Source organism: Mauremys mutica, chromosome 1 (assembly GCF_020497125.1).
Source record: "Mauremys mutica isolate MM-2020 ecotype Southern chromosome 1, ASM2049712v1, whole genome shotgun sequence".
Taxonomy (NCBI): Eukaryota; Metazoa; Chordata; order Testudines; family Geoemydidae; genus Mauremys; species Mauremys mutica.
This window is the reverse complement of record NC_059072.1, coordinates 211023103-211050005: the sequence shown is the minus strand read 5'-3', so window position 1 is coordinate 211050005 and position 26903 is coordinate 211023103. Positions and strand designations below refer to the sequence as shown.

General features: G+C 42.9%; 1 protein-coding gene across 10 annotated transcripts in view; it reads right to left on the bottom strand.

Annotated features, from left to right (window-relative positions):
- Window positions 1-1572: 1572 nt before the first annotated feature.
- CASK (calcium/calmodulin dependent serine protein kinase) overlaps window positions 1573-26903 on the bottom strand; it is a 428246-nt gene continuing 402915 nt past the window's right edge. For all 10 annotated transcript variants that reach the window (XM_045002670.1, XM_045002673.1, XM_045002674.1 and 7 more), the window contains 7 exons: window positions 26706-26902; window positions 25674-25789; window positions 20569-20649; window positions 20379-20459; window positions 13161-13363; window positions 9779-9862; window positions 1573-2968 (listed from right to left, as the gene is read on the bottom strand). In XM_045002670.1, coding sequence (XP_044858605.1) covers window positions 2792-2968; window positions 9779-9862; window positions 13161-13363; window positions 20379-20459; window positions 20569-20649; window positions 25674-25789; window positions 26706-26902 — 939 coding nt within the window. In that variant the 3' untranslated portion in view covers window positions 1573-2791. The remainder of the gene's footprint in view (window positions 2969-9778; window positions 9863-13160; window positions 13364-20378; window positions 20460-20568; window positions 20650-25673; window positions 25790-26705; window position 26903) is intronic.

Here is a 26903-nt window from a genome sequence, read left to right as displayed (position 1 = left end):
CTCTATAAGTCTATAAACTATTGTTGTATGTAAACAAGTTTTTTAAAATGTTTAAGAAACTTCATTTAAAATTAAATTAAAATGCAGATCTTATCAGTTTACTGCAGTGGTTCTTAACCTGGGGTGCATGCACCCCCTGGGGCAGGGCCGGTGCAAGGATATTTTGCGCCCTAGGCGAACCTTCCACCTTGCGCCCCCCCCCCCGACCCTTGCACATAGGTTCATTGAGGGGAAAATCCCAATGAGCCTTTATAGATCCCAGGGGCCAGCCTGCCCAGGGGCTGTTCCCCAGACCAGGTTCCCCACTCCCCGCCCTCTGAACTCCCCTGGAGGGTGCACAGCCCCACTGCGAGTCCTCCCCTCCCCACCCCACCCCAGTGGCCCTCGCCCCGAGTCCACTCACTGGCTTTGCTGGGCTTGGGCTGCTGCAGCAGCTCGGCAGGGAGGAGCTGCCTTCCGGAGGCACCGGGGAGCCAGAGTGTCCCGCTTGCGGCAGCAGCAAGCCCCAGCCATGGAGGAGCCGGTGTGGTGCAGGGGGGAAGCAGCCCTGCAAAGGCGGCGGTGCCGCTAGCGGGGAGCAGCCACCTCCCCCCGCCCCTCCTGCCCAGGCTGCGGCCCAGCGCCCCCTGGGGGCTCCTGCAGGCTGCAGTGGATGTATGTGGGTGCCAGCCCCATGCGCCTCCTGGCTCCCCCCTTGCCTAGGGTTACCATATTTCAACAATCAAAATAGAGGGGAGAGCCCTGCCCTAGCCCTGCCCCCATCCACTCCCTCCCACTTCCCCCCAACCCCCCCCACTCCTTGTCCCCTGACTGCCCCCTCCTGAGACCCCCCCCACCCTAACTGCCCCCCTAGGACCCTACCCCCTACCTGTCCCCTGACTGCCCCAACCCTTATCCACACCCCCGCCTCCAGACAGACCCCCAAGACTCCCACACCCCATCCAACCACTCCCCGCCCCCTGACAGGACCCCCAGAACTCCCGACCCATCCAACCCTCCCCCTGGCTCCCCTTACCAGGCCCAGGCCGGTCAGACGCTGGCTCCACGTGGAGGCAAAACACGCTACTGGGCTGCTGCGCGCACAGCCCCTCCCCCGCAGAGTGCTGAGGCAGCGGGAGGGGGGGAGCTCCGGGAGGGGCAGCGGCGGCGGCTCACACTTCCAGGAGCCACAGAACCCGAGCGCGGTGAGGGAGGAGCCGGGGGGCGCGCCTGCCTCCGGTCTGGGGTCCCAGCTGCCGGCCCCACTCAGCCTCCTGCCGGCCTGGGGTGCTGTTCACTCAGCCGGCAGCAGGTTGAGCGGGGCTGGCGGCCGGGACCCCAGCTGGCAGCCGCGCGCTAGGCAAAATCGGCTCGCGTGTCACCTTTGGCACGTGTGCCGTAGGTTACCGACCCCTGCTCTAGTTCATAAGTTGGTCAAGCTGTGTTTATGTACTCAGCAGAACCCCATGACAGACTTGTATTCACATCAGAGCCTTTGATTAACAAACATGGTCCAGAAAGGTTTCTTAAAATCCAAGAGTGAGCTGACTGTTTTCAGAAGAAATCTATGATGAAATGAAGGACCCAAAGGCATTTAATTGTTGAACACATAAAAGGAAGTATATTTAAAATAAAAAAAATTGGTCAGACTGTAGAGTCAGTTACCATTTTTAAGGAATTTACAGGGCTGTTGTAGATGAGTCTTTTGGAATAGCCAGTTTATCGCCTTGCCTAAACTGGTTTCTTCATTGCACAGTATTTTCTCTTAAAATGTGTGCAGTTTTTAAACAATTACATACATATTAAAAATCAGCATTTCTTTGCTTAAACTTAATTAAAACGTTAATACTCTCAGACAACACAGATCTGAAATGGTGAAACCAGTAATTTCCCCCACCCACCTTACAACAAATTAAATTGAGACAAAATTACAAACACGTTTCACTACATGATTATTATTAATAAAAATCAGGTTTTTTTTTATAAAGTTGCCCAAAATGCAAGGGATGTGCATAGGTTTACAACTTAGTCATAATAATATTTTATTTTATTCCCTTGGGTATGTTTTCCCATGAACGGAATGTATTTTGCTGTAGATTACAGGTTTTTTTTCAACACAGATACACCAACGGCATGAACGCTTGCGACTGTCCACATGCATTAAGAGTCAAGACCCAATTTCAAATCTCTAAAAGGTTTACAGAGTTCTTCAAAGAGACAGTATCACATTATCTGGATGTTACATAAAAGTACTTAAAAATACTAGTCTAGGAAAAAAAAAAGCAAAGAAAGGCCTTTAAAATTCATGAATTTGTTTTGTAATCACTAGACTAATTATTTAAAATAAATAAAGGAAAGCAAGGTATCCCAATCCATAAAATCAGACTCTAAATAGAATGTAGTGTTCCACCCCCAAGTTAAGGTAACAGAATCATTTATTGTTATTATTAAAATAGATTATAGAAAGCAGCATCTATTTTGTGCAGTTTTTAGGGGCCTTTGAAATAATAAGCTATGATTTCCAAAAATATAACATTCCAAAGGATTGAATAATACATATATTGAAACATACATTTTATTAAAGTTTAGGAGAACTGATTAAAAAAAGATACTGTCTCTTTAAATTAGTGTTTAATTTTTTTTCTCCTCCTATCTATTAGGACATGACAATAATTATAAATTTAGGTCACACTACATCTAGGTAGTCTCTAGGGGCCGAGATCTGTTGACACAAGGTCAATAACAAAGAGGTTTTCCATGTATGAGGTGGTTCCCAATATTGATAAAATTCTTCAGTTATCTGGTGAAAGGCCTAATAGACCCAGGAGACTGGAACCCACTGTGATGCTGTACAAACAAGCTCAATGGCTTCCTCCAGATGCCTGATTGTTTCATCAATCTCATTGTTGATAATTGTTAGATCAAAGTAGTGTGCATATGTTCTCTGTAAGATTTCAGATTCCTTTTGCAGGCGCTGAAGAGATTCATCCTGCACAATGATTGGAAAAAAAAGCAAGAGAGATAAATTAGATTCTTTTGTTCAGTTTTCTGTTTGTTGGTTACAGAGAAGGAAACAGCAAAAATAAAACCTAATCTAAGGATTCATGAATGACTTATGCCCCGTACATAATGTCAAATTCCATGCATGTTACAAGGAAGAAACTGTAACTTGTTTCTCCCTTGTAACTTTACACAAAATCACAATTCTCAACAGAGGTTACTCAAGACACATCAAGACACTTATCTAACTTGTGGGAAGGGTTAAACAGACAGGGGATAAGCATGAGGATTAAAAAAAATAGAAGAAAGAACCAGTACAAACATGGAAAGAGTGCCAGTTCATGAATGAAAACATACCCAGTTCACAAATACAAGCTGTTTGGCATCTATCCAGACATCGATACTGGAAACATGAGAGGATGTGTTTTCAAGTATCATCTGTTTTTGGACAATCTCTGTAATATCTATTACTACTCAGCATCAATCTTCAAGTTTCACTTCCTTTTATTTTAATAAATACTTACTGTGGACAGTCTAAGGAAATTCTCACTCTATTGCTTTCTAATTCCTCTTTTACTATAACCCTCTTCTAACATCTTATGGTCTATCTGAGCCTATTCTAATTCCAAACTCTACTGGTGCAATTCAAGCCCACCAAAAATAGCTGCACCAGTTTTACCACCTCCACCTCTTCTGGGAGTTGTGTCGGGAACCTGCCCTAAATTGAGACCAGGTTATCATATATGGCCTTTGGAATCATATTTTGTGGGTGCTCCTGCCACGCTTGTCCAAGGCCAGCACTGCTCACATTCTGGATTTCACTGATTGAGTCTGGGCTTCCAAATGGAGCAGGGTTGCAGGAGGCTTGTAGTATGGATGACTCACGCCCCACCTCAACCTGGGGGCCTGCTGCCTCGGTTCTGTGGTGAGAATGAATGATGGGAGTTTAAACTCTCTTCTCACAATCCCCTCAGGATACCAGAAGATCACCTGAAATGTCCCACAAGCCACTGCTTCTAGGAACTGTGGGATAGGTACCCAGGAGGCAGTGCAAATGAAATGTCATTGCACAGTGCAATACAGAAATGGGGCAAAACTACTCCCAAAACACTATGGCCAGTGCGGGCACACTGCATTGTTAGTACCTACCCTGGTGTGATCCCACCAGTTCAGTTCTCTAGTGTACCAATAGATGCAGCCCAGCACTCCAGTGCTATAAAGCACAGAGCAGCATTGAGTGGTTTTATTACTTGAAATTATTTGGGCCACAAAATTTGATTTCCATAGTCTTCATATGAAGAGGTCAACTGGGTTCCCTTTCCTCAACTGACCAAGTGGGATTGCACTGAATAAAAAAAACAGATGTGGAAGCTGCACCTTTTGGGGCATGTGAAAATCAGCATTCACTGGGAGAAAACTGGGATGAGGCACTTTTCCTTTCCTATACCATGAAACTAACCATTTCCTTGAGTACGGTTCTGGATCCTGACTGAATCGCTTCAGAAAAGCAGCAGCTTCTAACAACTGTACAGTCCCCACTAGTCAATAGAAGGTGACTCTCTCTCTCCATATTTGAACACTACATTCAAACATAAATGTAGCCAAGTGCTCCACACACAGATGTGTACAGGGAATGTCCTTTTAAGGAGTATTATGCACCCAAACAAGCACATGTGAAAAACAATATGTGCAGATTTGTCCTATGCTATTCTCAAGTCAATTACTGATAAAGAGACTTTAGATTGTGCTAAATACACCACTGGGACATCTACAATAATGCAGCAACCATGGCAAACTCCTCAGCTATTGTAAATTATCATCGCTCAACTGACTTCAACAGAGCTACAATGATTTCTACCAGCTGAGGATTTGACCCCTTTGTGTTTAAATTAATCTACAAAGTGAAAAATTATATTTGTGTAAGTGCTACATTTTTAGCACTTTCAAGATATCTAATTAAGAAGGTACATTTTATGTCTGTAACCCCAATGTTTTAAAAATACACAGTACTGAAGACTGTATATTTCAAATGAGTATAAACCTGAAGCCATTGGACTAATACTGTATGTTATAATATAAAAGGTTTTAGAACTCGGGACATAAATGTAGGTTTTCACAATCAGTTTCATGCCTGTATCAGTAATACTCAGTAAATGTATGGATATAAACTTTTTAATCTACACTATCTATTTTATAATGGTAAATTAGCAGAGAAAATAGAAATCTGCAGGGAATCTGTAAAACATGTGGGTATTGCCGTTCAAAAAAGGAAGACAGGAAAAGAACGAGAAAAGCTGTTCTCAAATCTTTACTTCTACTTGGCTCTGGTCCTAGATTTTGCAAAAACAAAGAGGGTATTAAAAAATATCTGTTAGATTACAGCATTTAACTGTCACTGTTGCTCCTATATAATATTTTATAGACAACTAAGGAGATTGCATTTTGGGAGACCTACACTATTTACCCCCATGGAAATGCAAAATGTTACTTTTACCTACTCCTAGGGGAATTCTGCACTAAAAAAAAAAAAAAAAATTCTGCAGCAAAAAGTTAAAAATTCTACACGATATAAAATTCTGTAAAATTCTGCATATTTTATTTGTCAAAATAACGCAATATAATCACTCTGGTTTCAATTATTTTGGTAATTTATTTCAACTACAATATAATGGCTGGAGAATTGGAGTGGAGAGCATTGGAGGAAATCCCCAAACCCCCATGCCTAACAGTAATGTAACTAGGTTTGACTCTTTATTTCTAGTTATTAGTCAACAGTTACATCATAGGCAACTGAACAGCAAATGAAGGCTGGGGAATCAAACTCACAATTTATATTGACTACTGACCATCTCCAGAAAGGTCAGTAGCGAACAGTTCATGGAACACATTCTGAAAGGAATTTTTTTCAGTCCAAAAATTTAGACCAGTTTTAATCACTAAAGCACCAGAAGCATTTATAAGCCCATAATGTCCTTTACACCACTCTGACAATGTAAAGCAGCTTTAAAACATTTACACCTGTTTTATATTCCTGAGGGAATTCACAAAGAGAATGGGAATAATTCACTAAGTAGGCAGGCTGCTACATTCTGCTCTGCCTGAGGGGACAGAGCCTGTCCCACACTTATCTTCTCAGAAACACCCCAAAACTCTGCCCCTCCATGCCAAGCGTGCTGCAATAGCAAGTGAGAGGGACAGAATGTCTCTCTCCCTCTCACACACACGACTTTACAGCCCCCACTCTCCCTTGGGTGGTGATTTACATCTCTTACTGGCTGCTCCAGGTGCCTGAACCAACCTGCCTGCACTGCTGGGGAGGGGCGGATGACTGTTTTTGCGGCTTACCTTTGCTTCCCCATCAGAAGTAATTTTTCTGTGGGGAAGCAAAGAAATCTGCAGGGACATGAATTCTGCGCATGTGCAGTGATGCAGAATTGCCAGAGTAGTACTTTTACTATTGTCCTTAAGAATGTAGGGTAAGTTTTTTACTTTATTGAATTAAGGATTGGCCTGAGCTGCAAAGTTCTGAAGTGGGTCCAAACTTCCTCAAAGTTTGGGGAGGAGGAGCCAGATCAAGGTTTTTTGTTTGGTCCCACCTCTAATTTGAATATATGACAGAATTATCACCTATCTGCATATTCCAGATTTACAGCATTATTTGTGCACGTTCTTTTAAAAAAACTGAATATCAGAATGCAAGATATATATCTAGCCACACTGGATAACAGCTTTGGCTAAATGTTTCTGATAAGGTGATTAGCAGTTAAAGGATTTATGTCACTTAGCACGTAAATGGCCATAATCAGGCTTCAAAGCTAACATCCCATTAAGACCTCTCTTTACATTGTGAAGGTTAGCTTGGCAACCAGAAGGGATATCATTTTTTGTTTTAAAATTAAAATGTTAAAACTAGAGATCTGCTAGGACATTTGAAATCTCTAAAATTTGTATTTTCAATTGTGCCAGGCAGTAAGACATTTCAGGCCATCCATTTCTGGGGATTACTACATGTTTTTTGGTTGAAGATATCAAGCACAGGTACAAAACCACGAGAACCATGCAATATTTACCCAGAAAGGCACCGTATTTTGTGTCTTTACTCAGTTACAGTGGGATCCCTGTACACTGGAGATACTGTACATGCATTCTACAGTTGGTTAAAATGGCTCAACTGTGCATTGCAGGATAAGGCTGTTTGAAACGGGTCAGTCACAAAGTCATAATGTGCATTTCCTAGAGTAGGAATAAAAGTCTCTGGGCTCACTTGGTTTTGAAGCGATCCTTTTAACTTTTTTCTTTTTGCCAGTGAATGAGCTTCCGTTTGAATGAGCTTTAGCACATATGTCTGAGGTCTTTATTACTTTATACTTTTAGTCTAACGGCAAAAGTAATGTTGAGTGAGAACAAGGATGTCTACGTTCTAAATCTATTAAAATAATCAGGATTGCATCTTATCAGGTCCTAGCTGGTACTTACAGGCAATTTTCTGCACCATTTTGGCAGCTATATAAAATGAATACGAGTGCAGGAAAATGAAAAGAAAGGCAAAGATGATAATTCAAGAAAAAACATAAGGAAAAAAGACAGTCATTTACAGATGTTTGTGCGTCAGGTGTTTGTAAAAATGAAACAAAGCAGGATAGAAAGGGCTATTCTTTATGCAAATGAATCTTTTGTAAAAGAAAAAATGAATGGGAAATATGAAGTATGCACATGAAAACCTAGTCTGCTAAGACGACATACCACAGTTTCTGTATATATTCCATTCCCTCTCATGCAGCACAATACATCCAGGTGAGTAAGACCCTACATTGCATTAATGTCCACTGTTATTACTTGTTTTTTTAGAGAGTGAGTGTTAGTGGTTCACAGACAGTAACAGTTTTAGCAAGTATTCAAAACATTAACGCATGACTCTGACTTTGCAATGGAGTCCACCTGGATGAATTATGCCACACAGATCGAATTGCAGGATCTGAGCCATAAAAAGTAAACAAAACTTAAAAGGAAATACAGCACAAGAGCATAATAATGAGACTAAATATCTGAACCCTAACCTTTCTTGGTTTAACTCCCCTACGTCTTCCATCCCAATGAGGAAAAAAAAGCCCAATCTTGCACATGCCCACACTGTTGCTCAGTACATCCCAAACCAGCAATTTGCTTTCTCATATTAACCCTCCCAGTTCTCCCCCATCTCACATTCTACAACATGAACTTCTGAATGGTCAAAAGAAAAGTACCACTGGTATTTCAGAGTGGGAGATTTGAAACAACACACTAGAGCAATCAGATAATTCTGTAATAACTCTGGATTTTTTTTTTAAAGGCAAAAATAGTACTGAAGATCTTCAGGGGCTTTTGTGCATTTATAATGAGTTGTACCATAGCTCCAGCTAAAATAATCAGAAAAGTTGCATAACAATCCAGGACCGATTCTCACACACTTGAGCTTTTTTTTTAAACAGTTAGGCAATCTGCTGTGCAAAAGAATATCTACCATTACAGGCGATGCAGCATTTTAATACTTGCTCATATAAATTTACAGTAAATGTTAACATCAGCAATGTTTCAGAGGAATGATCACTACATCATTTTAACATAGCTAAAATCAGAATGTTCTGAGACATCTTCATTCTGTTTTTGGGAAACTTAACAGTTAAAACAAAGTATCAGAGGGGTAGCCATGTTAGTCTGTATCCACAAAAACAACGAGGAGTCCAGTGGCACCTTAAAGACTAACATTTATTTGGGCATAAATCTGTTAGTTTTTAAGGTGCCACCGGACTCCTCATTACTTAAAACAAAGCCATTTGTCTTTCACTTTTTCCCCATAATTTTCTTGCCATTTTATTAATTATTTATAGTATTTGTGTTTGAACATCTTTATCCTTTCTGGCCCATCATTTATCTGCAAGAATCTGTAGTGAAGTCCTAATGCTATATTTGTATTATCACACACATTATGTCTGGGGAAGCAGATGGTTGCTACAAACACAGAAGTATCACTTCCCTGCAGGATCAAAGAGATGGAAGAGGGATTTGCTAAGAGAGAGAGTTCTTATTAAGATACAAATACAATTAACACCTTACTAGAGCAAAAAAAAAGGAAGGAGCTGGTTATAAATGTTTTGTTTGTTCTGGTTTGAGCTAAACCCTGAGGTCTTTATTTACATAAGCTCTCTTTGAACATGAACACTTAATTTCTCACAAGCAGGTATCCCTTCCAGTTTCACAATTCCAAGTATCACAATATTATTTGAATGTAATAAGCCAGTTTCTGGTATATTGCTTTGGGATTTCTTTTCTCAAAGATGAAACTTAGCAGCTTCCTCCTTCTACTTGGGGAGGAAAGAGTAAAGTAGATTGAATGACTCAGAAACTGGAAATTCTTGGACAGCTGACCAATTAGCTGGCTCAATGGCCACAGCAAGGATTTTGGAAACAATTATTTTAGGTAGGGAGGAAATAAAACTGAACAATACATTTTAAAAGGATATCAAATGATCAATACTGATCTATATATCAGCTGATGTTAAAGTTGTCACGTGAAGAGCTAAGAGTACTATGAAGTGCTTCCCTAGTAGTGACAGTGCATGGATCCTTGTAGCCCAAGTTTATATTTAAACACAGGAAAAATCATCTGTTATTCAGTAAGATCATCTCAACCTCAACTTCTGTGTTGTTCTGACCCCACTATAAAATACAACTGGTCAGTTAAAATGTTGATCTTATTCACGTACTGAATCATCCATTTAATTGTCTCCTGATAAAAACATTTACCTGTAATAAGCCTTACCTCATTAATGCCTGGGGTAATCGTAGGTGCAGCAATAAAAACAACAAAAGGGGCAAACTCTGCAGTTCTCAGGACCTTCAGTGCCTATGTAAAAAACATTAAATACTTGAGAAGAGGAACAAATCAATCAACAGGATACAAGTTTAAATACACAAACAGAGGGAAGAACTAACAAGACTCTAGATCAGTTTTAAAATATAATCAAGAAATATTAAGAATTAACACCCTGACTTACAGATGTGCTTAAATCTACAGTCACATTTACTCCACTAAGTTTTTGCAAGATTGGGGCTTAACCTGTAAGTTCACCATCCTAAAGAACTGCCAGGTTAAGCAGCCAAGATTTCAGATGCAGGGTATTTTTCCAACAGAAAAAACTGAAAATCAGTTTATATTTAAGCTGAAGAATTTGCATGAGCCAGAAAAACTTTGGCTATGGTTATTCTCAATGGGTCAAAATGTAAATTGTACTTTATAGTAAATGCTGACTAAAATGTAAGAAAACATTTTCTGGTTGAGAATATTGTTCAACCTACAGATAAACTTATATTTATTTTTGCTGAAGCAAAAATGTTCTGATGTGGAAACTGTGACGCTTTCAAAGCGTGAGGATAATGAACATACTAATAATTCAATAATCATAAACTGAGACCAAAGGCCCTGCTAGAGAGGCCACAAGCTACCTCTATGCAGAAGAGTAAATGTAAAGACAATGGTTATGATTAACCTGACTCAAACAGTAATGATTTATAAGTGACATAGGTAGTTCCACACATGAGGCCCTACTGCAGGGAGTCCCTCCTCCTGGTCTCTTCCAGACTGAAACTTGGGGTAGGTAGCAAGCAAACATAACCTAACTGATCTCAATTGTCTGGGCAGAACGTAGAGTGAAAGACACTTCTATTCCACTCCAAAGCAGTACAAAGAGGCCCTTTGTTTTTTAAACCAGCCTGACAGCCAGCTGAGTTGATGTCTCTCTCTGCTGCTTGAAATCCACCTTCAGATACAATCAGTTATGCATTGTTTCTACAGAAAAAAAGAGGTCACCCTGCGAACATGGTTACATGAGTCAGGAAAGCTCACAGAACTGAGGATGTCTGAATTTGGAATACAGAAACAGGGTAATTAACTAGAATTGGGCTCATAGACAAGTACTACTATGACTCTAATGAATTAGGTGAGCTGCATTGTACAATGTAGTCAGATACAGGACCGGCTCCAGGCACCAGCGCAGGAAGCAAGTGCTTGGCACCGCCAACAGAAAGGGGCAGCACATCCGGGTCTTCGGCAGCAATTCGGCAGCGGGTCCCTCAGTCCCTCTCGGAGGGAAGGACTGGCCGCTGAATTGCCACCGAAGAATGAAGCGGCACGGTAGAGCTGCTGCCGATAGCAACTTTTTTGTTTGTTTGTTTTCGCCGCTTGGAGCAGCAAAAAAGATGGAGCAGACCCTAGTCAGATATCTTATTTCTGTTCTGAAAGTCTCCACTTAGGTGAAACTGAGGGCTTGGCTACACTTGAAAGTTGCAGCGCTGGGAGTTACAGCGCTGGTCATGTAGCTGTGCAGGAACAGCGCTGGTGTGTGGCCACACTCACAGCTACCAGCGCTGGTGTGTGGCCACATTTGCAGCGCTGTTGGGAGTGCTGCATTATGGGCAGCTATCCCAGCATTCAAGTGGCAACAACGTGCTTTTCAAAAGAGGGGGGTGGAGGGTGGTGTACTGTGACAGGGAGCGGGGAAGATAGAGAGAGTGGATTTTTGGAGCCAACACTGTGTGTTAGCTTCCTGGATTGAAAAATCACAAAATGTGCGGGAACCCTTAGTCTTAATTGCAAACAGCCTGCATCCAACGCTGTTTCTCTGTCAAGCAAACATTCACTCCCTGCCTCTCATTTGATCGTTCACAGCCAGGTACAGATAGCTCCTGTTTGCTGTGATCAGTGTTTGTTTTTTTAGATAAGCAGTTCAACGGAGCTCCGATTGGAGTTCACAACAAAACAAAGAGAAGCTGCATAACAAAACAAAGAGAGTAGTTTAGTTAAAAGCATTCTGGGATATCTTCTTATTCTCTGGAGGCCAATAAAAGCGCTGGTGTGTGTCCACACTTGATGAGCAGCGCTGGATCACTAGCGCTGCAATTGCTACACCCCAACCTGACCAGGTGTACAGCCAGCGCTGCAGCCAGGGAGTTGCAGCGCTGGATGTGCCTTGCAGGTGTGGACGGTTACTAATTGCAGCGCTGGAAAGCCTCTACCAGCGCTGCAACTTGCAAGTGTAGCCAAGCCCAAAGTCCATCAACTGCACTGTCCAGAACCAAATCTGTGATCTCCTGAATCCAGCCACAAAAGAAGAGAAGAGCCAGTGTAGAGAAAACAGATAATATTGGTCACAACTAGTTAATTTCGCTCACAGGGGGTGAGCCCTGCAAACCAAAGCAGTGAGTGGTGAAAAAGAATGCAGACAGTTCATAACCCAGGAAAAATAACTGTCAGGTTTGTTGTCTTCTGGGATCAGCTGCTCATATTTTTAATTGGTTTCTGCAAGTTATTTCAGGACTGGTCTCTTGTTTCCCCGTGTCCTTTAACCTGCTTGAATATGAATTCAAAGGCACCACAGCTAAAAATAAAACATATAAATACTTGGCCATCAACCAAAATTCATATCAATGTGGGGGATTCCAAAGGAAATTAGTCAAAATGTTCCACTTAGGATTTTATATCCAGATTGCAACACTGTGAATAAAGTACTCATATTCTTTGAGTTTGTGAATTTACCCACTCACTGATGCTATTATAACACACACAAAGACATTAATAAATATAGCTGTAGCCATTCTATAGGAAACACTTTCCTATGGTATCAGTGATTGACAGAGAATGCTATTTCTGGGATTGCTGACCCAGTAACAGCAGGGAAGTAGGGGGCAGTCAGGACAATGCAGAAAAAAATTCCCTCCTGTGTGTGGTATCAAAGCGAAATCTAGGGCTGAGCATATTAATACATTACAGCTGGACAGCATAGACAATCAGCTGCTTCAGTGGACAGCGAAGTGCAGTGAACAACCATGTAATAATGATTTCCCTTATTATATTAAAGTGTGCAGTAAGCAGATTTTCACAGCAGTACTGGTCCCTTGCCAAGCCAAATGGTGAGCTCATTTCTACTTCTTACTTTTACCCTAATAATCAGTAGAAGATGATTTCAGACACTGAAGTTCCTGTGTGGAACCATTGCTCCACATGCTAAAAACTTTTCACATTAAATGTATGATGAGTTATATGTCTTAAATTCTATGGTCAAAAAATGACTGGCGACAGAATGTAACAAAATAAAATTCAAGTGTCTCTGATAAGCTTTGCATTTTTATATATTTCCAATAAGTACCTGCGGCTCTACATCAAGTATTGCAATTAGTCCCTGCTCATGGATCTTCCGTATTGTTTCCAGTTTTGTCCCATACATTGCATCCTCATGGCTGCCATATTCCAAATATTCATTGTTGGATATATCCTGCATCATTTGGTCATGCGATACAAAGTAATAATTCTTTCCATTTTCTTCATCTTTCTTGGGAGGTCTGGTTGTGTCTGAAATGTCAACGAATGCAAAGGATACAATTTAAATGTGGATTTTTTGTTGGCCTATTGATAGTTATTCATGTAACAATCCATTTCCAAACTGTTCTAAATCTTGATTTTTTTTTTGCATATTTTCAAAGTTTTATTCACTTGCTCGACAAAGGCTGTTAACCATCAATTATTATTTTAAATGATTCTTTTAAACTTCAAAGGTGCAGGGAGAAGGGCATAAGGTAGGTGTGTGTGTGTAATTGCTAACACAGAATGGTGTTTAGTTTGGTGGAAGACACTAGTAACTCAACTGACTTTGGAGCTTGTATCACGACTATGCATAGGCTTCAACCACAGGGAAGAGAAAGGGGTTTTGAAATCCTCCAAGCCTTCCTTCTTCCTTGGTGAACAAGCCCTCCTGATAGACACTTGCATAGTCAACCCTCAGTGACTCTTGTCTGCCTTCAACACCCTCCTAAAACCTTGATAAATTCTGCAAGAGGTCTATAGCGCACTTCTTCCTGCCTCTCCTGTCTCAATCTAATCTTTGGCTTCAAGGCATCATTCCGACTCTTCACTTCTAAAGCCTTGGTCCCATTCTCCCAAAATTCCCTCACCACCTCTCATCCTCCCTCTCTTCCTCTCTCCTCTAATTCCCTTTCCTCAACCTTGTATCCTCTGGTACTATAGGTGGAGTTGATAGTACCAATGATAGTTACGGCTGCCCAACACTTCCCATTATAACACTGTTTTCAATTGCTTATAATTTTTGTTGTTGTTTTTAATTTTTTTTTTTAAACAAACAACCATTTAGATCAGAAGCTCTCATATCTCCATGCTTTGGAACAGGGACACGAAATTTGGTGGGGTGGGGTCACCCTAATGTCAGGGATGTGTCTTTTGGTGTATTCAAGACAATTGACCCAAATATGGTTAAGTTAAAAGCATCACAGTTAACACGTTTCTTCTGAGCCTGTGTGAAGAGTTTGGTAGCTAGATTCTCCAAACTAGCTTGCTCTAGCACAGGGCTGCAGAGTCTGTGCAGAACTCTCTCTCAGCTGCCAGGGGCTGGTGGGCAAAGGAATGTGGGAAGAGGAGAGTGATGCTGGTAAACTAGGTGCCAGCAATTGCAAAGGCTGTAGGTGTCAACTGAGCACTGAAATTCACAACTGGAAACCAGATCAGCTCACCCATATGTCAATATGGTTCAAAGTAGATGTTAGACTTGTAAAGATGTCCGTAAGTTGCTAAATACATTAATCTAACTTATAATGGCTGTATCCCATGCTATAAAGTAATATGGAAGTTTTGCTTTATAATTGTAAAAATGCCCGCTCTGAACTTGTGAACCTAGGCAGGAAGAGTGGTTCCTCTGCCCAACAGGAAGGACTATCAAAACTAAATGGGACAATGTAGGACAAAAACTTTGTTGATTGCCCAATCCACCCATGAAGTTACGTGCAGGAGCAATCATACTAATGGTCTGAGCTCTGGGGGAAGGGCACGTAAACACGCTTACAAGAAGAACTAGCCCTCTTTCTGCCGTTTGGACTCTCACAATGGCTGGAGCTAAGAAGTAAAAGCAGAGCTCCCCTGGGTCAACCTGGGTTAGCCCTAAAAGACATTCAGTGGAAAGATGACATCATCTCTGTCACCTTTCAGAACCACAGACTGTAGCTCATTTGTGCTTATATGTTGCCTGCTTTAACCTGTAAATAACTCTCATTTCTTTTTCCTAGTTACCGTATTGTCCCGAGTATAGGCTGCACTTTTTCCCCCTAATTTAAGTCTTTAAATTAGGGGTGCGGCCTATAATCGGGATCTTGAAAAAAAACAACAATAAAAATACTTCAAATCCCAGCCGCGGCCGGGAATCAGAGCGCTCTGGGCTCCCCGCCGCGGCGGGCAGCCCAGAGCGCTTTCAAACCCAGCCGCGGCCGGGAATCAGAGCGCTCTGGGCTGCCCGCCGCAGCGGGGAGCCCAGAGCGCTTTCAATCCCAGCCGCGGCCGGGAATCAGAGGGCTCTGGGCTGCCCGCCGCGGCGGGGAGACCAGAGCCCTTTCAATCCCAGCCGCGGCGGGGAATCAGAGGGCTCTGGGCTGCCCGCCGCGGCGGGGAGACCAGAGCCCTTTCAATCCCAGCCGCGGCGGGGAATCAGAGGGCTCTGGGCTGCCCGCCGCGGCGGGGAGCCCAGAGCGCTTTCAATCCCAGCCGCGGCGGGGAATCAGAGGGCTCTGGGCTGCCCGCCGCGGCAGGGAGCACAGAGCCCTTTAAATCCCAGCCGCGGCGGAGAATCAGAGCGCTCTGGGCTGCCCGCCGCGGCGGGGAGCCCAGAGCGCTTTCAATCCTAGCCGCGGCCGGGAATCAGAGGGCTCTGGGCTGCCCGCCGCGGCGGGGAGCCCAGGGCCCTTTAAATCCCAGCCCCGGCTGGGAATCAGAGGGCTCTGGGCTGCCCGCCGCGGCGGGGAGCCCAGAGCCCTTTAAATCCCAGCCGCAGCGGGGAATCAGAGGGCTCTGGGCTGCCCCCCGCGGCGGGGAGCCCAGAGCCCTTTAAATCTCAGCCGCGGCGGGGAATCAGAGGGCTCCGGGCTGCCCGCCGCGGCGGGGAGCCCAGAGTCCTTTAAATCCCAGCCGCGGCCGGGACTCAGAGGGCTCTGGGCTGCCCCAGCCGTGTCCCTGCCTCCCCCGCCGCCGGGCTCCGACCCCGGCCGCTCCCCCGCCGCCCGGCCCCGCGTACCCGCCTCCGCCGGCCCTGGCCTCGCGCCGCCCGGCTCCAGCCCCGGCCACGTCCCCGCCCCACCACGGCCCCAGCCCCGCGTACCTGCCTCCGCCGGCCATGTCCCCGCCTCCCCTGCCGCCCGGCTCCACCCCGTCCGCGTCCCCGCCTCCCCCGCCGCCCGGCTCCAGACCCGTGTACCCGCCTCCGCCGGCCCCGGCCTCAGGGCCACCCAGAGGGGGGGGCAAAGGGGGCAATTTGCCCCCGGCCCCACGAGAGTTTTTCGGGGCCTCCGGAGCGGTGTCCTTCACTCGCTCCCGGGGGCCCGGAAAACTCTTGCGGGGCCGGGCACAGGAGCTTCTTCTGCTCCTGGTCTTCGCGTGCGGGGGGGGGGGGGTGTGTCCTTCCGCTCCGGGGCGGAAGAACCCCCCACTGGCGAGTTACCGCCCAAGCGGGACCCGCTGCCGAAGTGCAGCCCGGTCTTCGGCGGTAGTTCGGCGGCGGGGGGCCCTTCCGTTCCAGGACCCGCCGCCGAAGTGCCCCGAAGACCCGTGGCGGGGCCTCCCGCCACCGAATTACCGCCGAAGACCGGGCTGCACTTCAGCGGCGGGTCCCGCTTTGGCGGTAATTCAGCGGTGGGGGCGCCCCGCGGCGGGTCTTCGGGACACTTCGGCGGCAGGTCCCAGAATGGAAGGGCCCCCCCCCGCCGAAGACCCCGGGCCCCCGGAATTCTCTGGCCAGCCCCGGGCGTCCCCCGCCGCCCGTCCCCGGCCGCGCGTCCCCCGCCGCCCGTCCCCGGCCGCGCGTCCCCCGCTGCCCGGCGCCGCATCGCCCGTCCCCATCCCTGCGTCCCCCGCTGCCCGGCGCCGCATCGCCCGTCCCCATCCCCGCGTCCCCCGCCGCCCGGCTCCGGCCCCGCATCCCGGGGCTCCTGGCTCCAGCCGCGGCCGGACTGTAGTGCCGCCAGCCACATCCAGGCAGCGCAGTAACGGGGCAGGGAGGGGGTGTTGGAGAGAGGGCAGGGGAGTTCGGGGTGGGGGGTGGATAGGAGTTGGGGGGGTCAGAGGGCAGGGAACAGGGGGATTGAATAGGGGCAAGGGTCCTGGTGGGGCAGTTAGAAAGGATCAGGGGATGGATAGGGCGGTGGGAGGCAGTCAGGGGCAAGGGTTCCAGGGGCTGTCAGGGGACAGAGAGAAGGGGTGGTTGGATGGGGCAGGGGTCCCTGGGGTGGGGGGAGGTGTCAAGGAACGCGGGGGGTTGGATGGGGCAGGAGTTCGGGGGGGGGGGCCATGATCCCTAACCCTAAGAACATTTGCTAATGTTGTTGATTGTTGTGCAGGGGAGAGGGTGAGAACTGTTCCCATCAGTCTCCTTGTTGTCCATTCCTTTTCCCTTCTTTATTTACAGTATAACTACAAAATAGTTTTCAATATTTCTGAGTATATAACATATGCCGTCAAAAGCAGGACTACCAAAAGTGTTAAAAATACTGGTACTTGTCTTCCTATTCATTAAATAAAATACTGTTTTACTGTTCTACTAATGTGTATATTTTCTTTAAGTTAAAAAAAGTTAAAAATTTATTTTTTTTAAAATAGCACCAAACTTTAAGGGTGCGGCTTATAATCAGGAGCGGCCTATACTTGGAACAATACGGTAATAAATCCTCAGTTAGTTTACTATAAGATTGGCTACCAGTGTTGTCTTTGGTGTGAGATCTAAGGTGCAAATTGATCTGGGGGTAAGTGACTGGTCTCTTGGGACTGGGAACAACCTGAATATGTTGTGATTTTTGATGTAAGTGACCATTTATCACTAACTTCAGTTTGCCTGGGTGGCAAGATAGACTGGAGTGTCCAAGAGTGACCCAATGGTAAGACTTTTACAGTGATCCACAAGCTCACATTTGTTACTGGGTGGTGAAATCTAATTACAGGACATACCAGCAGTTGGGGTGCATCCAAAGAAGTGGGCTGTAGCCCACGAAAGCTTATGCTGAAATAAATGTGTTAGTCTCTAAGGTGCCACAAGTACTCCTGTTCTTTTTGCGGATACAGACCAACACGGTTGCTACTCTGAAACCTGTCCCGCTTTTTGACAGTCTGCCCTGAAGCTGGCACTCATGGTTGTGAACCACTCCAGACAGCGTGAAAGAGGGATTTTCAGGAGTCATAAGCACATACATAGTAGTTTAAACCATGACCATAGATCAATTTGCCAGAGAGAGAGAGAGAGAGAGAGAGAGTGTTGTGTGTGTATATATATAGAAAAGGAGGGGACCTGGGATAGAGTCCTGAATGACATCAGGATGATTGCAGTGCAGAGAAAGAGGAGCTGCCCAGGGAGAGGCTTATTGAATAGTCAGAGAATTACAAGCACATAAACAGAATCCCAAAAGCCACAGGTGGAGAGTGAGTGGTGGGAGAGGAATTAATTGATTGCTGAAAACAGCAGGGAGAGAGAGAGAAGCCCTGTAAAACTGGCAATGAGAGGGTCAGTCATTGGTGACCTTAGTAAAAATGGCTTCAGTGCAAAGGAGAGGGGGGAAGCCATAAGGAAGGGGTTCTAAGAGGGAGTTTAGTGGGAAGCTGTTGAAGCAGTGGGAGTAACCAGCACAACCAAGGCGTTTGTGTGCAAAGAAGAACTCTTCTAGAACCGCTATGATTTTTCTGCATCCGCCAGCACAGACAGGTTCTAAAAATTAACACCCAGGGCTACATTAACTGTAAAAACAACAAACTCCCCATAACTACAACTCATCTAACCTTAATTATAAAACAAAAAGCTAACAAGGTATAAGTCTGTCTAGGTCAGGGATGGGCAAACTATGGCCCGCGGGCCGGATTCGGCCCTTCAGGGCTTTGGATCCGGCCCGCGGGATTACCCCTGGTGGTGCTGCGGGCCCGGCGCTGCTCTCAGAAGCAGCCCCCGGGCCGGGAGGCAAAGGGCTCCATGTGCGCACGCAGAGCCCTCTGCCCCCCCCCCCCACCCAGGGGCCGCAGCACTTCCTGGAGTGGCGTGGGGACAGGGCAGGCATGCAGGGAGCCTGCCCTGGCCCTGGTGTGCGCCACTGCCACCCCGGAGCCACTTTAGGTAAGCGGCACCGGGCTGGAGCTCAAACCCCTCCTGCTCCCCGCCCCCCAACTTCCTGCCCTAAGCCCTCTGCCTGTACCTCGCACCCCTCCTGCACCCAACTCCCTGCCCTGAGCCCCTTTCTGCACTCCTGTGCATTCCAACCACCTGCCCTGAGCTCCCTGCTGCACCCTGCACCCCGTGCACCCCAACTCCCTGCCCTGAGCCCCATCCTGCACTCCGTACCCCTCCTGTACCCCAACCCCCTTCCCTGAGCCCCCTCTTACACTCTGCACCCCTTCTCTGACCCAATCCCTTGCCCTGAGCCCCTTCCTCCACATCCCGCACTCCACCCCCCCTGCCCCGGCCCTGCATACAATTTCCTCACCCAGATGTGGCCCTCGTCCCAAAAAGTTTGCCCACCCCTGGTCTAGGTTCTTATGCCATAACCATCACTGTCTTGTCTGAGCACCCATGAAGGGGATCTGTTGGGTTCTGTGAGTGGAACTGGGGACAGCTAGCTGGTGGAGGTGTTTATGCCCCTGGTCTCAGAATGCTGAATTTGAGGAATAAATGTGTGCTCCCCAGTTGTTAACTACACTGCAGAGGGTTCTGTGGCTCCTGTGGCAAGGCATGCAAATCCTATAGTGGGGATCTGTGGCAGCAAGGTCATGAAGGAGAATCAGGGATTTTGGTAACAATTTATTTGCAAACAGTAAAATGAACTGCACTTCGCTCTTATCCTCATCTCTGCATAATTCTACGGGAACTTAAAGTAACAGTCATCAAGGCTGTATGTAGAGTAATGTGAAACAGTGAAATAAGGTAAATGTATAAAATGTTTAATCAAAATCCAATTTACATTTCTTTTCATGGGAATTTTGTGACCTTAAGACCTTCTTCTGTCTTGACTGATCCAGACACATAAAACTAAATACTTAAAAGATAATATATGTGACAGTTAGGTTTAAACCTTAAAATGCCAAACATTTGGGGGAAGGATGCCTCAATAAAATAGTATGAAAATGTTCCAAATGAAAGGGAAGCTGTATATATTTAGGTGCAAGAATTGATGGTATTTTTCCATACCACACCCTCCTTCTCCCCCACAGTATTATGATTCAACCACCCTTAACTTATGCTTAAGCTTTAGCAGAGTACAATTACACATGCAATAATGAACTGGGCATATCATCATATAGATAATGCATATAATTTTGTGCCACATTTAACATTGCTACTTACGTGGAATAGGGTATGCAAATCTGTCTGGGTGTTTTGTGATGAGTGTATTTTTTATGTGTCTTCTTCCAACACCATGTGCACCTAATTCACAACACAAAGAGGAAACTTATAGTCACCATCATTAAGAGATTCAAAACATACTGTTAAAATTACTGTTCTGTTTAGAATGATAAGGTATACTCAAAATTACCTAGTAAGACTAGTGTTTTTCTTTTGAATGCTGGCAGTTTTACTACTTCTTCATATGTGACGAGATCTAATTGATCAAATACTAAAACATAACACAAAATAGAGAGATAAGAGAAAAACGTGTATGAAGTGAGTTAAGAAATAGATTTTCATTTATGCCAAACTGTAATTTTAGTAACTATATTAAATGTGCATTCCAAATCCACATTTCTAAAAAAATGTAAACTGACAATACTGAAATATATTTTAATTAGACATTTTATGGTTGCAAGTTTAATAAAAACATTCATTTTTAAGTCCACAAAAATGGTTAAAAACATAACATTCAAAGCTATTGAAAGGCTCAGAACAGCTTGCATGTCATTTCATGCAGTATTCAGCAGATCATAAAAATTAGCTAAAATGGCATGCTATCACATTTTTTGCATGCCTAGGAACTTAGCAGTAGTAAATAAAGTATACAGACAGTGACCAACATGAATACAATATGAGAACATCTATTTACACTAAAGGTAGAGGCTACTTTTAGTAATCATGTTTTATCAGAGAATTATGAGCAATACATAAGCAAGTAGCTTGAATTCATGTTTTATGGTTTTCTCTTTAAACAACTACCATGTTAATTATAAGTAGAGTTCTCTTCAAACACGTGCTATTTTATTCACATGCTTTTAAAACTTTTGACACTGAATGAAGATTTGCAACAAAAAGTGATGACATTTCTGCACAAGAAAGAACCTCTACCATATTGAGGGCATATTTATTAAAAAAATAAAATCTCATTTTAGTAAAATCTTAATTTAACTGCAATATATATTTTCTGCAGTGCCTATCTGATCATTGTCAATTGCCAAGGTACAGTATGTGCATCAAATCAAGTTTTCTCCATTAAAATAAGCCTGTTCCTCCTTATGGCCAATAATAGAATATTTGTGGTAACACAATCATTTCAGTAAAATTCTAATGAAGGAATGAGGCAGGAGGCTGCTAATTATAAAGAATGCTTTAATTTAGAGATTACTGATTGGCACAATCTTTATCATGAAAAAGAAAGGGGATCCATTCTAACAAGAATTACCATTATTACAATCCTGGTCTAAAAAAGGAAGGAAGGAAAGAAGCCTACTTTATTATGGCTTTAATTAATCCCAGTAGTCATTGCAGTAATGTAGTTTGCAATTCAGATCCATTTAATGTACTTCGAAACCTTTGTATAACTACTTTAACACACTGTTGGTCACACTATAAACCGGTCAGTTTAGTTAGTTAAGACTTCTTAACTTAGAAAATATATGGATTTGCAAATTTGTTAGTCTGTCAGAAAACAGTCTGAACTCAATTTAAAGAAAAATATCTTCTCAATGTTTCTCCAAATATTAAAATGTTCTTTTAGAGAAAGATTCTGGCTATATTTTTCTTCACTCCAAGAACCTACAAAGATGGAGTATGCCTCTGCTGTAACGTGAATTCATTTAAATTAGCTAACGAGTTTATTCAAGATTAGAAAGAGCTGTGTGTCTATTTTGTGCTAACCAGCTCTGCCACTTTAACTATATAACCCTCAAATAACTCATCCCATTGGAAAAAATAATCTAGCCTTTATTCTTCCTGAACTGAAATACATATCAGCGACAAACACCACAAACAAACAACAAAAATGGTGCATATTATTGTCTTAACCACAAACTAGCAGCATGGAGAAGATATGCTTTGGTCTAAATGGGATTACCTAATGACTGTAGGGTTTCCATACACAAGTGGAAAATGATTTTTTGTACACAAGATATGAGGAATACAAGGACACATTTAAAAACAACTTTTAATGTTTCTGTGCAACTAGCTAATAAAGAAAAGGAGTTATTGAAAGGAAACAGTAAGAAGCAAATAAAGAGGCATTGTCACTTGACAGGTTACTTACATGCACAGAGGCCATTGGGAGTAAGACAGCATGAAAAATGTACAGGGGTCATTGAGATATGGCTTGTAATATATTAGTAAAATAAAAAGTATATGCACAAAATAAACTTTCCCATGCAATATTCTAAACACAAGGCAAATAAATAACATTAAGAAATGATAAACGCATTTTATAAAAGCTTGGCAGTATTCTAATAGTCATTATTTTATGCATACTGTGAAGCATAACTTAAATCTGAAGAATGATATTTTACAAAGTCCTGCAATAGAATTTCTTATAAAAAAAATTCAAATACATTTAAATATCACTACAACGGATCTTCCAACACACCTGAAAATGGTAAGTGAATCTAATAAAGACAAACTATTACGTAATGTTAACTTTGGTTAACTTAAAACAGACTTTTGAAAGATCTGGCATGTTACTGCACACTGTTTGAGGACTTGGTCCAAGACTTGAGAACTGATTAGGGACAAAAGTGAGTTGTGACAGCAATTATCTTTGCAGCAAAGGAGAAAATTCTGTCTTTTTGACTATAATAGGCAATTACACTATTTTCTCCATTGCTTCACAAATTGTTTGATCTGTAAAGCAATCTGGTGACAAGCACCACTGATATCCTGACAAATCACACCAAAATCTAAGCTATTTCCCTAAAATATTTAACAAACCACACATTTTTAATTGCATACAAGGCTGTTTTACCAACTACATTCCAGCACCTCCATAAAATAGTAGCACAGGAAAATACTCGGAATGGGTTGTTTAACTATTGCTTAAGACTTAAAAAAACGTGTATGTTAAAAATGTCCTGTGAATGCTCCTACAACAAAAAGAGTAGCAAATTCTACCTTTGGATGCTTTTGTGTGACTCCCTCTATGGAGTCTGAATTAGATTCCTCAGATTCAAACTAACTCTGCTGTTTTTTGTTCCTAGTAAGATCCAAAACAAGAAAGGGCCCATTTTCCAGTTCTGGGGCAGATGTTGCTAAAATCTTGTGAGAACAGCCAGTTTGTTACATCATGACTCAAAATGGTGGAAATCTCCAAACAACAGATGATCTTGTAAAATATCTACCTTTTGAGATGAGAAATCTCACAGGATCATGACTGCCATTTGGGGCCCAAACCTTATAAGAACTGCTCATAAGATTCTGGCAACCACACATCCAAACCCTAATTGTTCACACACTGTAACCTTATCTTGTTATGAAGATGAACAATGTATCCTTGGCCTATTGATACTCAGAGAATATGAGCAGGAACATAGGTTAAACACAAACTATTATAGCTCTACTAATTTTCACAAGGTTATATAAGCTCAGGAAATCAATCTAATTATGTACAAGAAAAAGAATACTGTAATATTTGAGAACAGCTCTATTCAGTACCACATTTACCAAACTTAATTATGTCTTATAGATGTAGTATTATTTTAACCTCTTGCTGCCCTGCAATCTCCTGCATTAGATAATTAATTCCTCTAAATCAAAGACACTAAGACTGAATTAAGATTTTCCAGACCCTAATTAGAACCCCTAGTCCAATTAGCCCGTTGCTTCTGAGCATACGTACCAAATGGTACTATGTCAAGGATACCATTTTTTTAACCTGTGTTTGTTATGATGATCTTCTATTTTTATTTATAAATTTTGTGAGAAATATAGTGCTCTTGGAGGTGAGAGGCTAACAACATTGGCCGTAGGTAAGGGTAATACAGGCAAGCAATATGCAAGCCAGCACACCTCAATCGTAACCTGAAATATCCCTGCTATATCAAGTCACCAGGAAAGTCTGGTATGTATTCCTCATTCTTTCTAGTTTTCTTATTAATTTCTGTAAGATGGTTGCAACACTATTTTAATTAAATACAAATATTAAAACAGTAAGAGTAACTCAAACCAATAAGACAGATGAAATTAAAAGATTTTCAACCTGTATTCCTCTTGTCTTTTAATGCTTAGATACAGTACAGCAAGGATTTTGGAGCAAGTGAGTGATTTTATATTTAGTACCATATGTTCTACTGGAGGGCCAGTAGGACATCAGCTGTACTGACATGGCAATTGATATTACACTGTTACTAATCTTTTGAGAAAACTGAAAGCTTCCACTGACACTATAATGGGCTTTTTCTGCTTTGGACACCAGAGGGTCATAACTGGAAAAGCTGCAGTTAATGCAATACATAAAGACACTTCATTATAAAAGGTTGGATATATGTATCCTGTGGTTCTGATAAAATCCTTATAGCTCAAGTGACAAGAGTATCATAATGAATTACCATCATAGTTTTCAACAAATAAAAATGCAGTAAAAACGGATTAAACATATTGACTATTTAAAATTATTTTTTAATAGCAAGATACGTCAAATCCACAAAGAACTATTGGCTCTATTCAACTCCCATTGAAGTTAATGAGAGATTTGCTGGATCAGGCCCTATGAGTCTGCCAAATTTCAGTTTTCAAATTTTTTCAGTCTACCAAAACACTTCATTCTTTTTAGCATTCTAGATAGAATACAGTCCTCAGAACTCAGCCAATTGCAGGCATTAGGGGGAATAACTTCAAAAGTTTGTCTAATTTCATCCAAATGCAATCAAGATTATATATGTTTAAAGCTGAATGTACAGTATAACTTGAGAACATAGCAGAAGTTATATGTTATTCTACTGGAAGTTCAAGTGTGAAACCACACTTTTAAACTTCATAGTGCCATTTATTCTTCTTTCAGCTGTAAAGCTTCAAGAAAACATCCTTTTGCAAATCATGTTTTAATTTACATAATCTATATTGACAAGAATGTCTGGATGCTGCTGCAGAGTCCTCTGTAGGCAGGAAGTATAGTATGGTATAAAACACTTTATACAGACTAATAAAGTTTATTCTTGTTGGCTTCCACAGTTCCTTGAAATACTGAAACCAGAGCAGTACAATACTACCGTGGGATATGTTATGGTGAATTTATCTTGTTGCAGATTGCTTGGATTCAATCTTATTGGTTGAACTATAAGTTTAAATCCTGGACAGAGAATCAGTATAGAACTGCTGGTATAGCTACAGCTTTACTTAAGTTTTCCTATATAACTCACTAGGTTCATGGCAGTGCCAGCTGGCCAACAAGAAATGAGGTTTGGCTGGCAAAGCAATTTTTAACCCAGTCTCAAAGACCCTTGCTTCTCATACCTGCATTGTGCTTTGCCAAGTATTTGTCTTTGTACTGCTTCTTTTTCTTTCCAAACCAAGTACAGCTGGCCTGCTGCTCCTGTTTGGTCTTCTCCATGGCAATACAAGCTACTCGCCTGGCATGTGAAGGGGAAGAAATAACTAATTAGCTTGTTGTTACGGACAACCTAGTACAGTATCCATCGTTCACTGAAGTATTAACTTTGCTATTATAAACATGTATTTAAAAGGACATGTGATACTTCAAAAAGAAGGCTGTTTTAATTTACGGGTGTACAACAAGACTTCTCAAAACTTTCTTTTATTAAATTGAAGATGTTCAGTTAGAGATATGAATATTAATACATGTATTTTACAGGTGCATTACTATAAGGACTGTTCTTAGAGCTCACAGCCCAGGAGAAAGAGTGGACTAAGATGGCTTTAAACCACATTTGTGTTCCCTGATGCTAGGCTGCTTTAGGGTCTGGAGAGGCCCCTGGCATAATTTAGATAGGAGTGAAGACCTGGGTAAGTTACAGCAGTGTCCTGGGGCTGCCCTATAGGCTGCAGTGCCAGCCAAAATCTCCACATTGATGCACGTTGCACCACCACTGAGACATACCCCTCCCCTCCCAACCCAACATCAACTCAGCTAGATATTTGCCTAGTTTTACACCAGGCTACATAAAAAGAGCTAGTGAGGTCAGTACAAACTAAAATTTCATACAGACAATGGCTTGTTTACACTGCTCTATATACCATCCACTGACATGTAAGTACAATATTTATATTCCAATTGATTTATTTTATAAGTATATGGTAAAAATATGAGAGTAAGCAATTTGTCAGTAACGGTGTGCTGTGACACTTTTATGTTTTATGTCTGATTTTGTAAGCACGTAGTTTTTAAGTGAAGTGATACTCGGGGTACGCAAGATAAGTCAGACTCCCGAAAGGGGAACAGTTGTCTGGAAAGGTTGAGAACACTGCTCTATACCAAGGTCAATATGACAAGGATAAATTCATTTTTATAGAAAACCAAAAAAATACCATTCTTGAAGTTCAGGAGAAGGAATGAGACCTGCAGTACCATTTTTGGAGTTCTCTAGTTTACCCTGCCACCAGTTGTGATCATCTTTGCTAATGATCTGGATAATGTCTCCAACTCTAAATCTGATGCCAGCTTCTTTGCAGGGGATGAGGTCGTCCTTTGCTGGATCATATTCAAATTGTGCTCTTACATATATC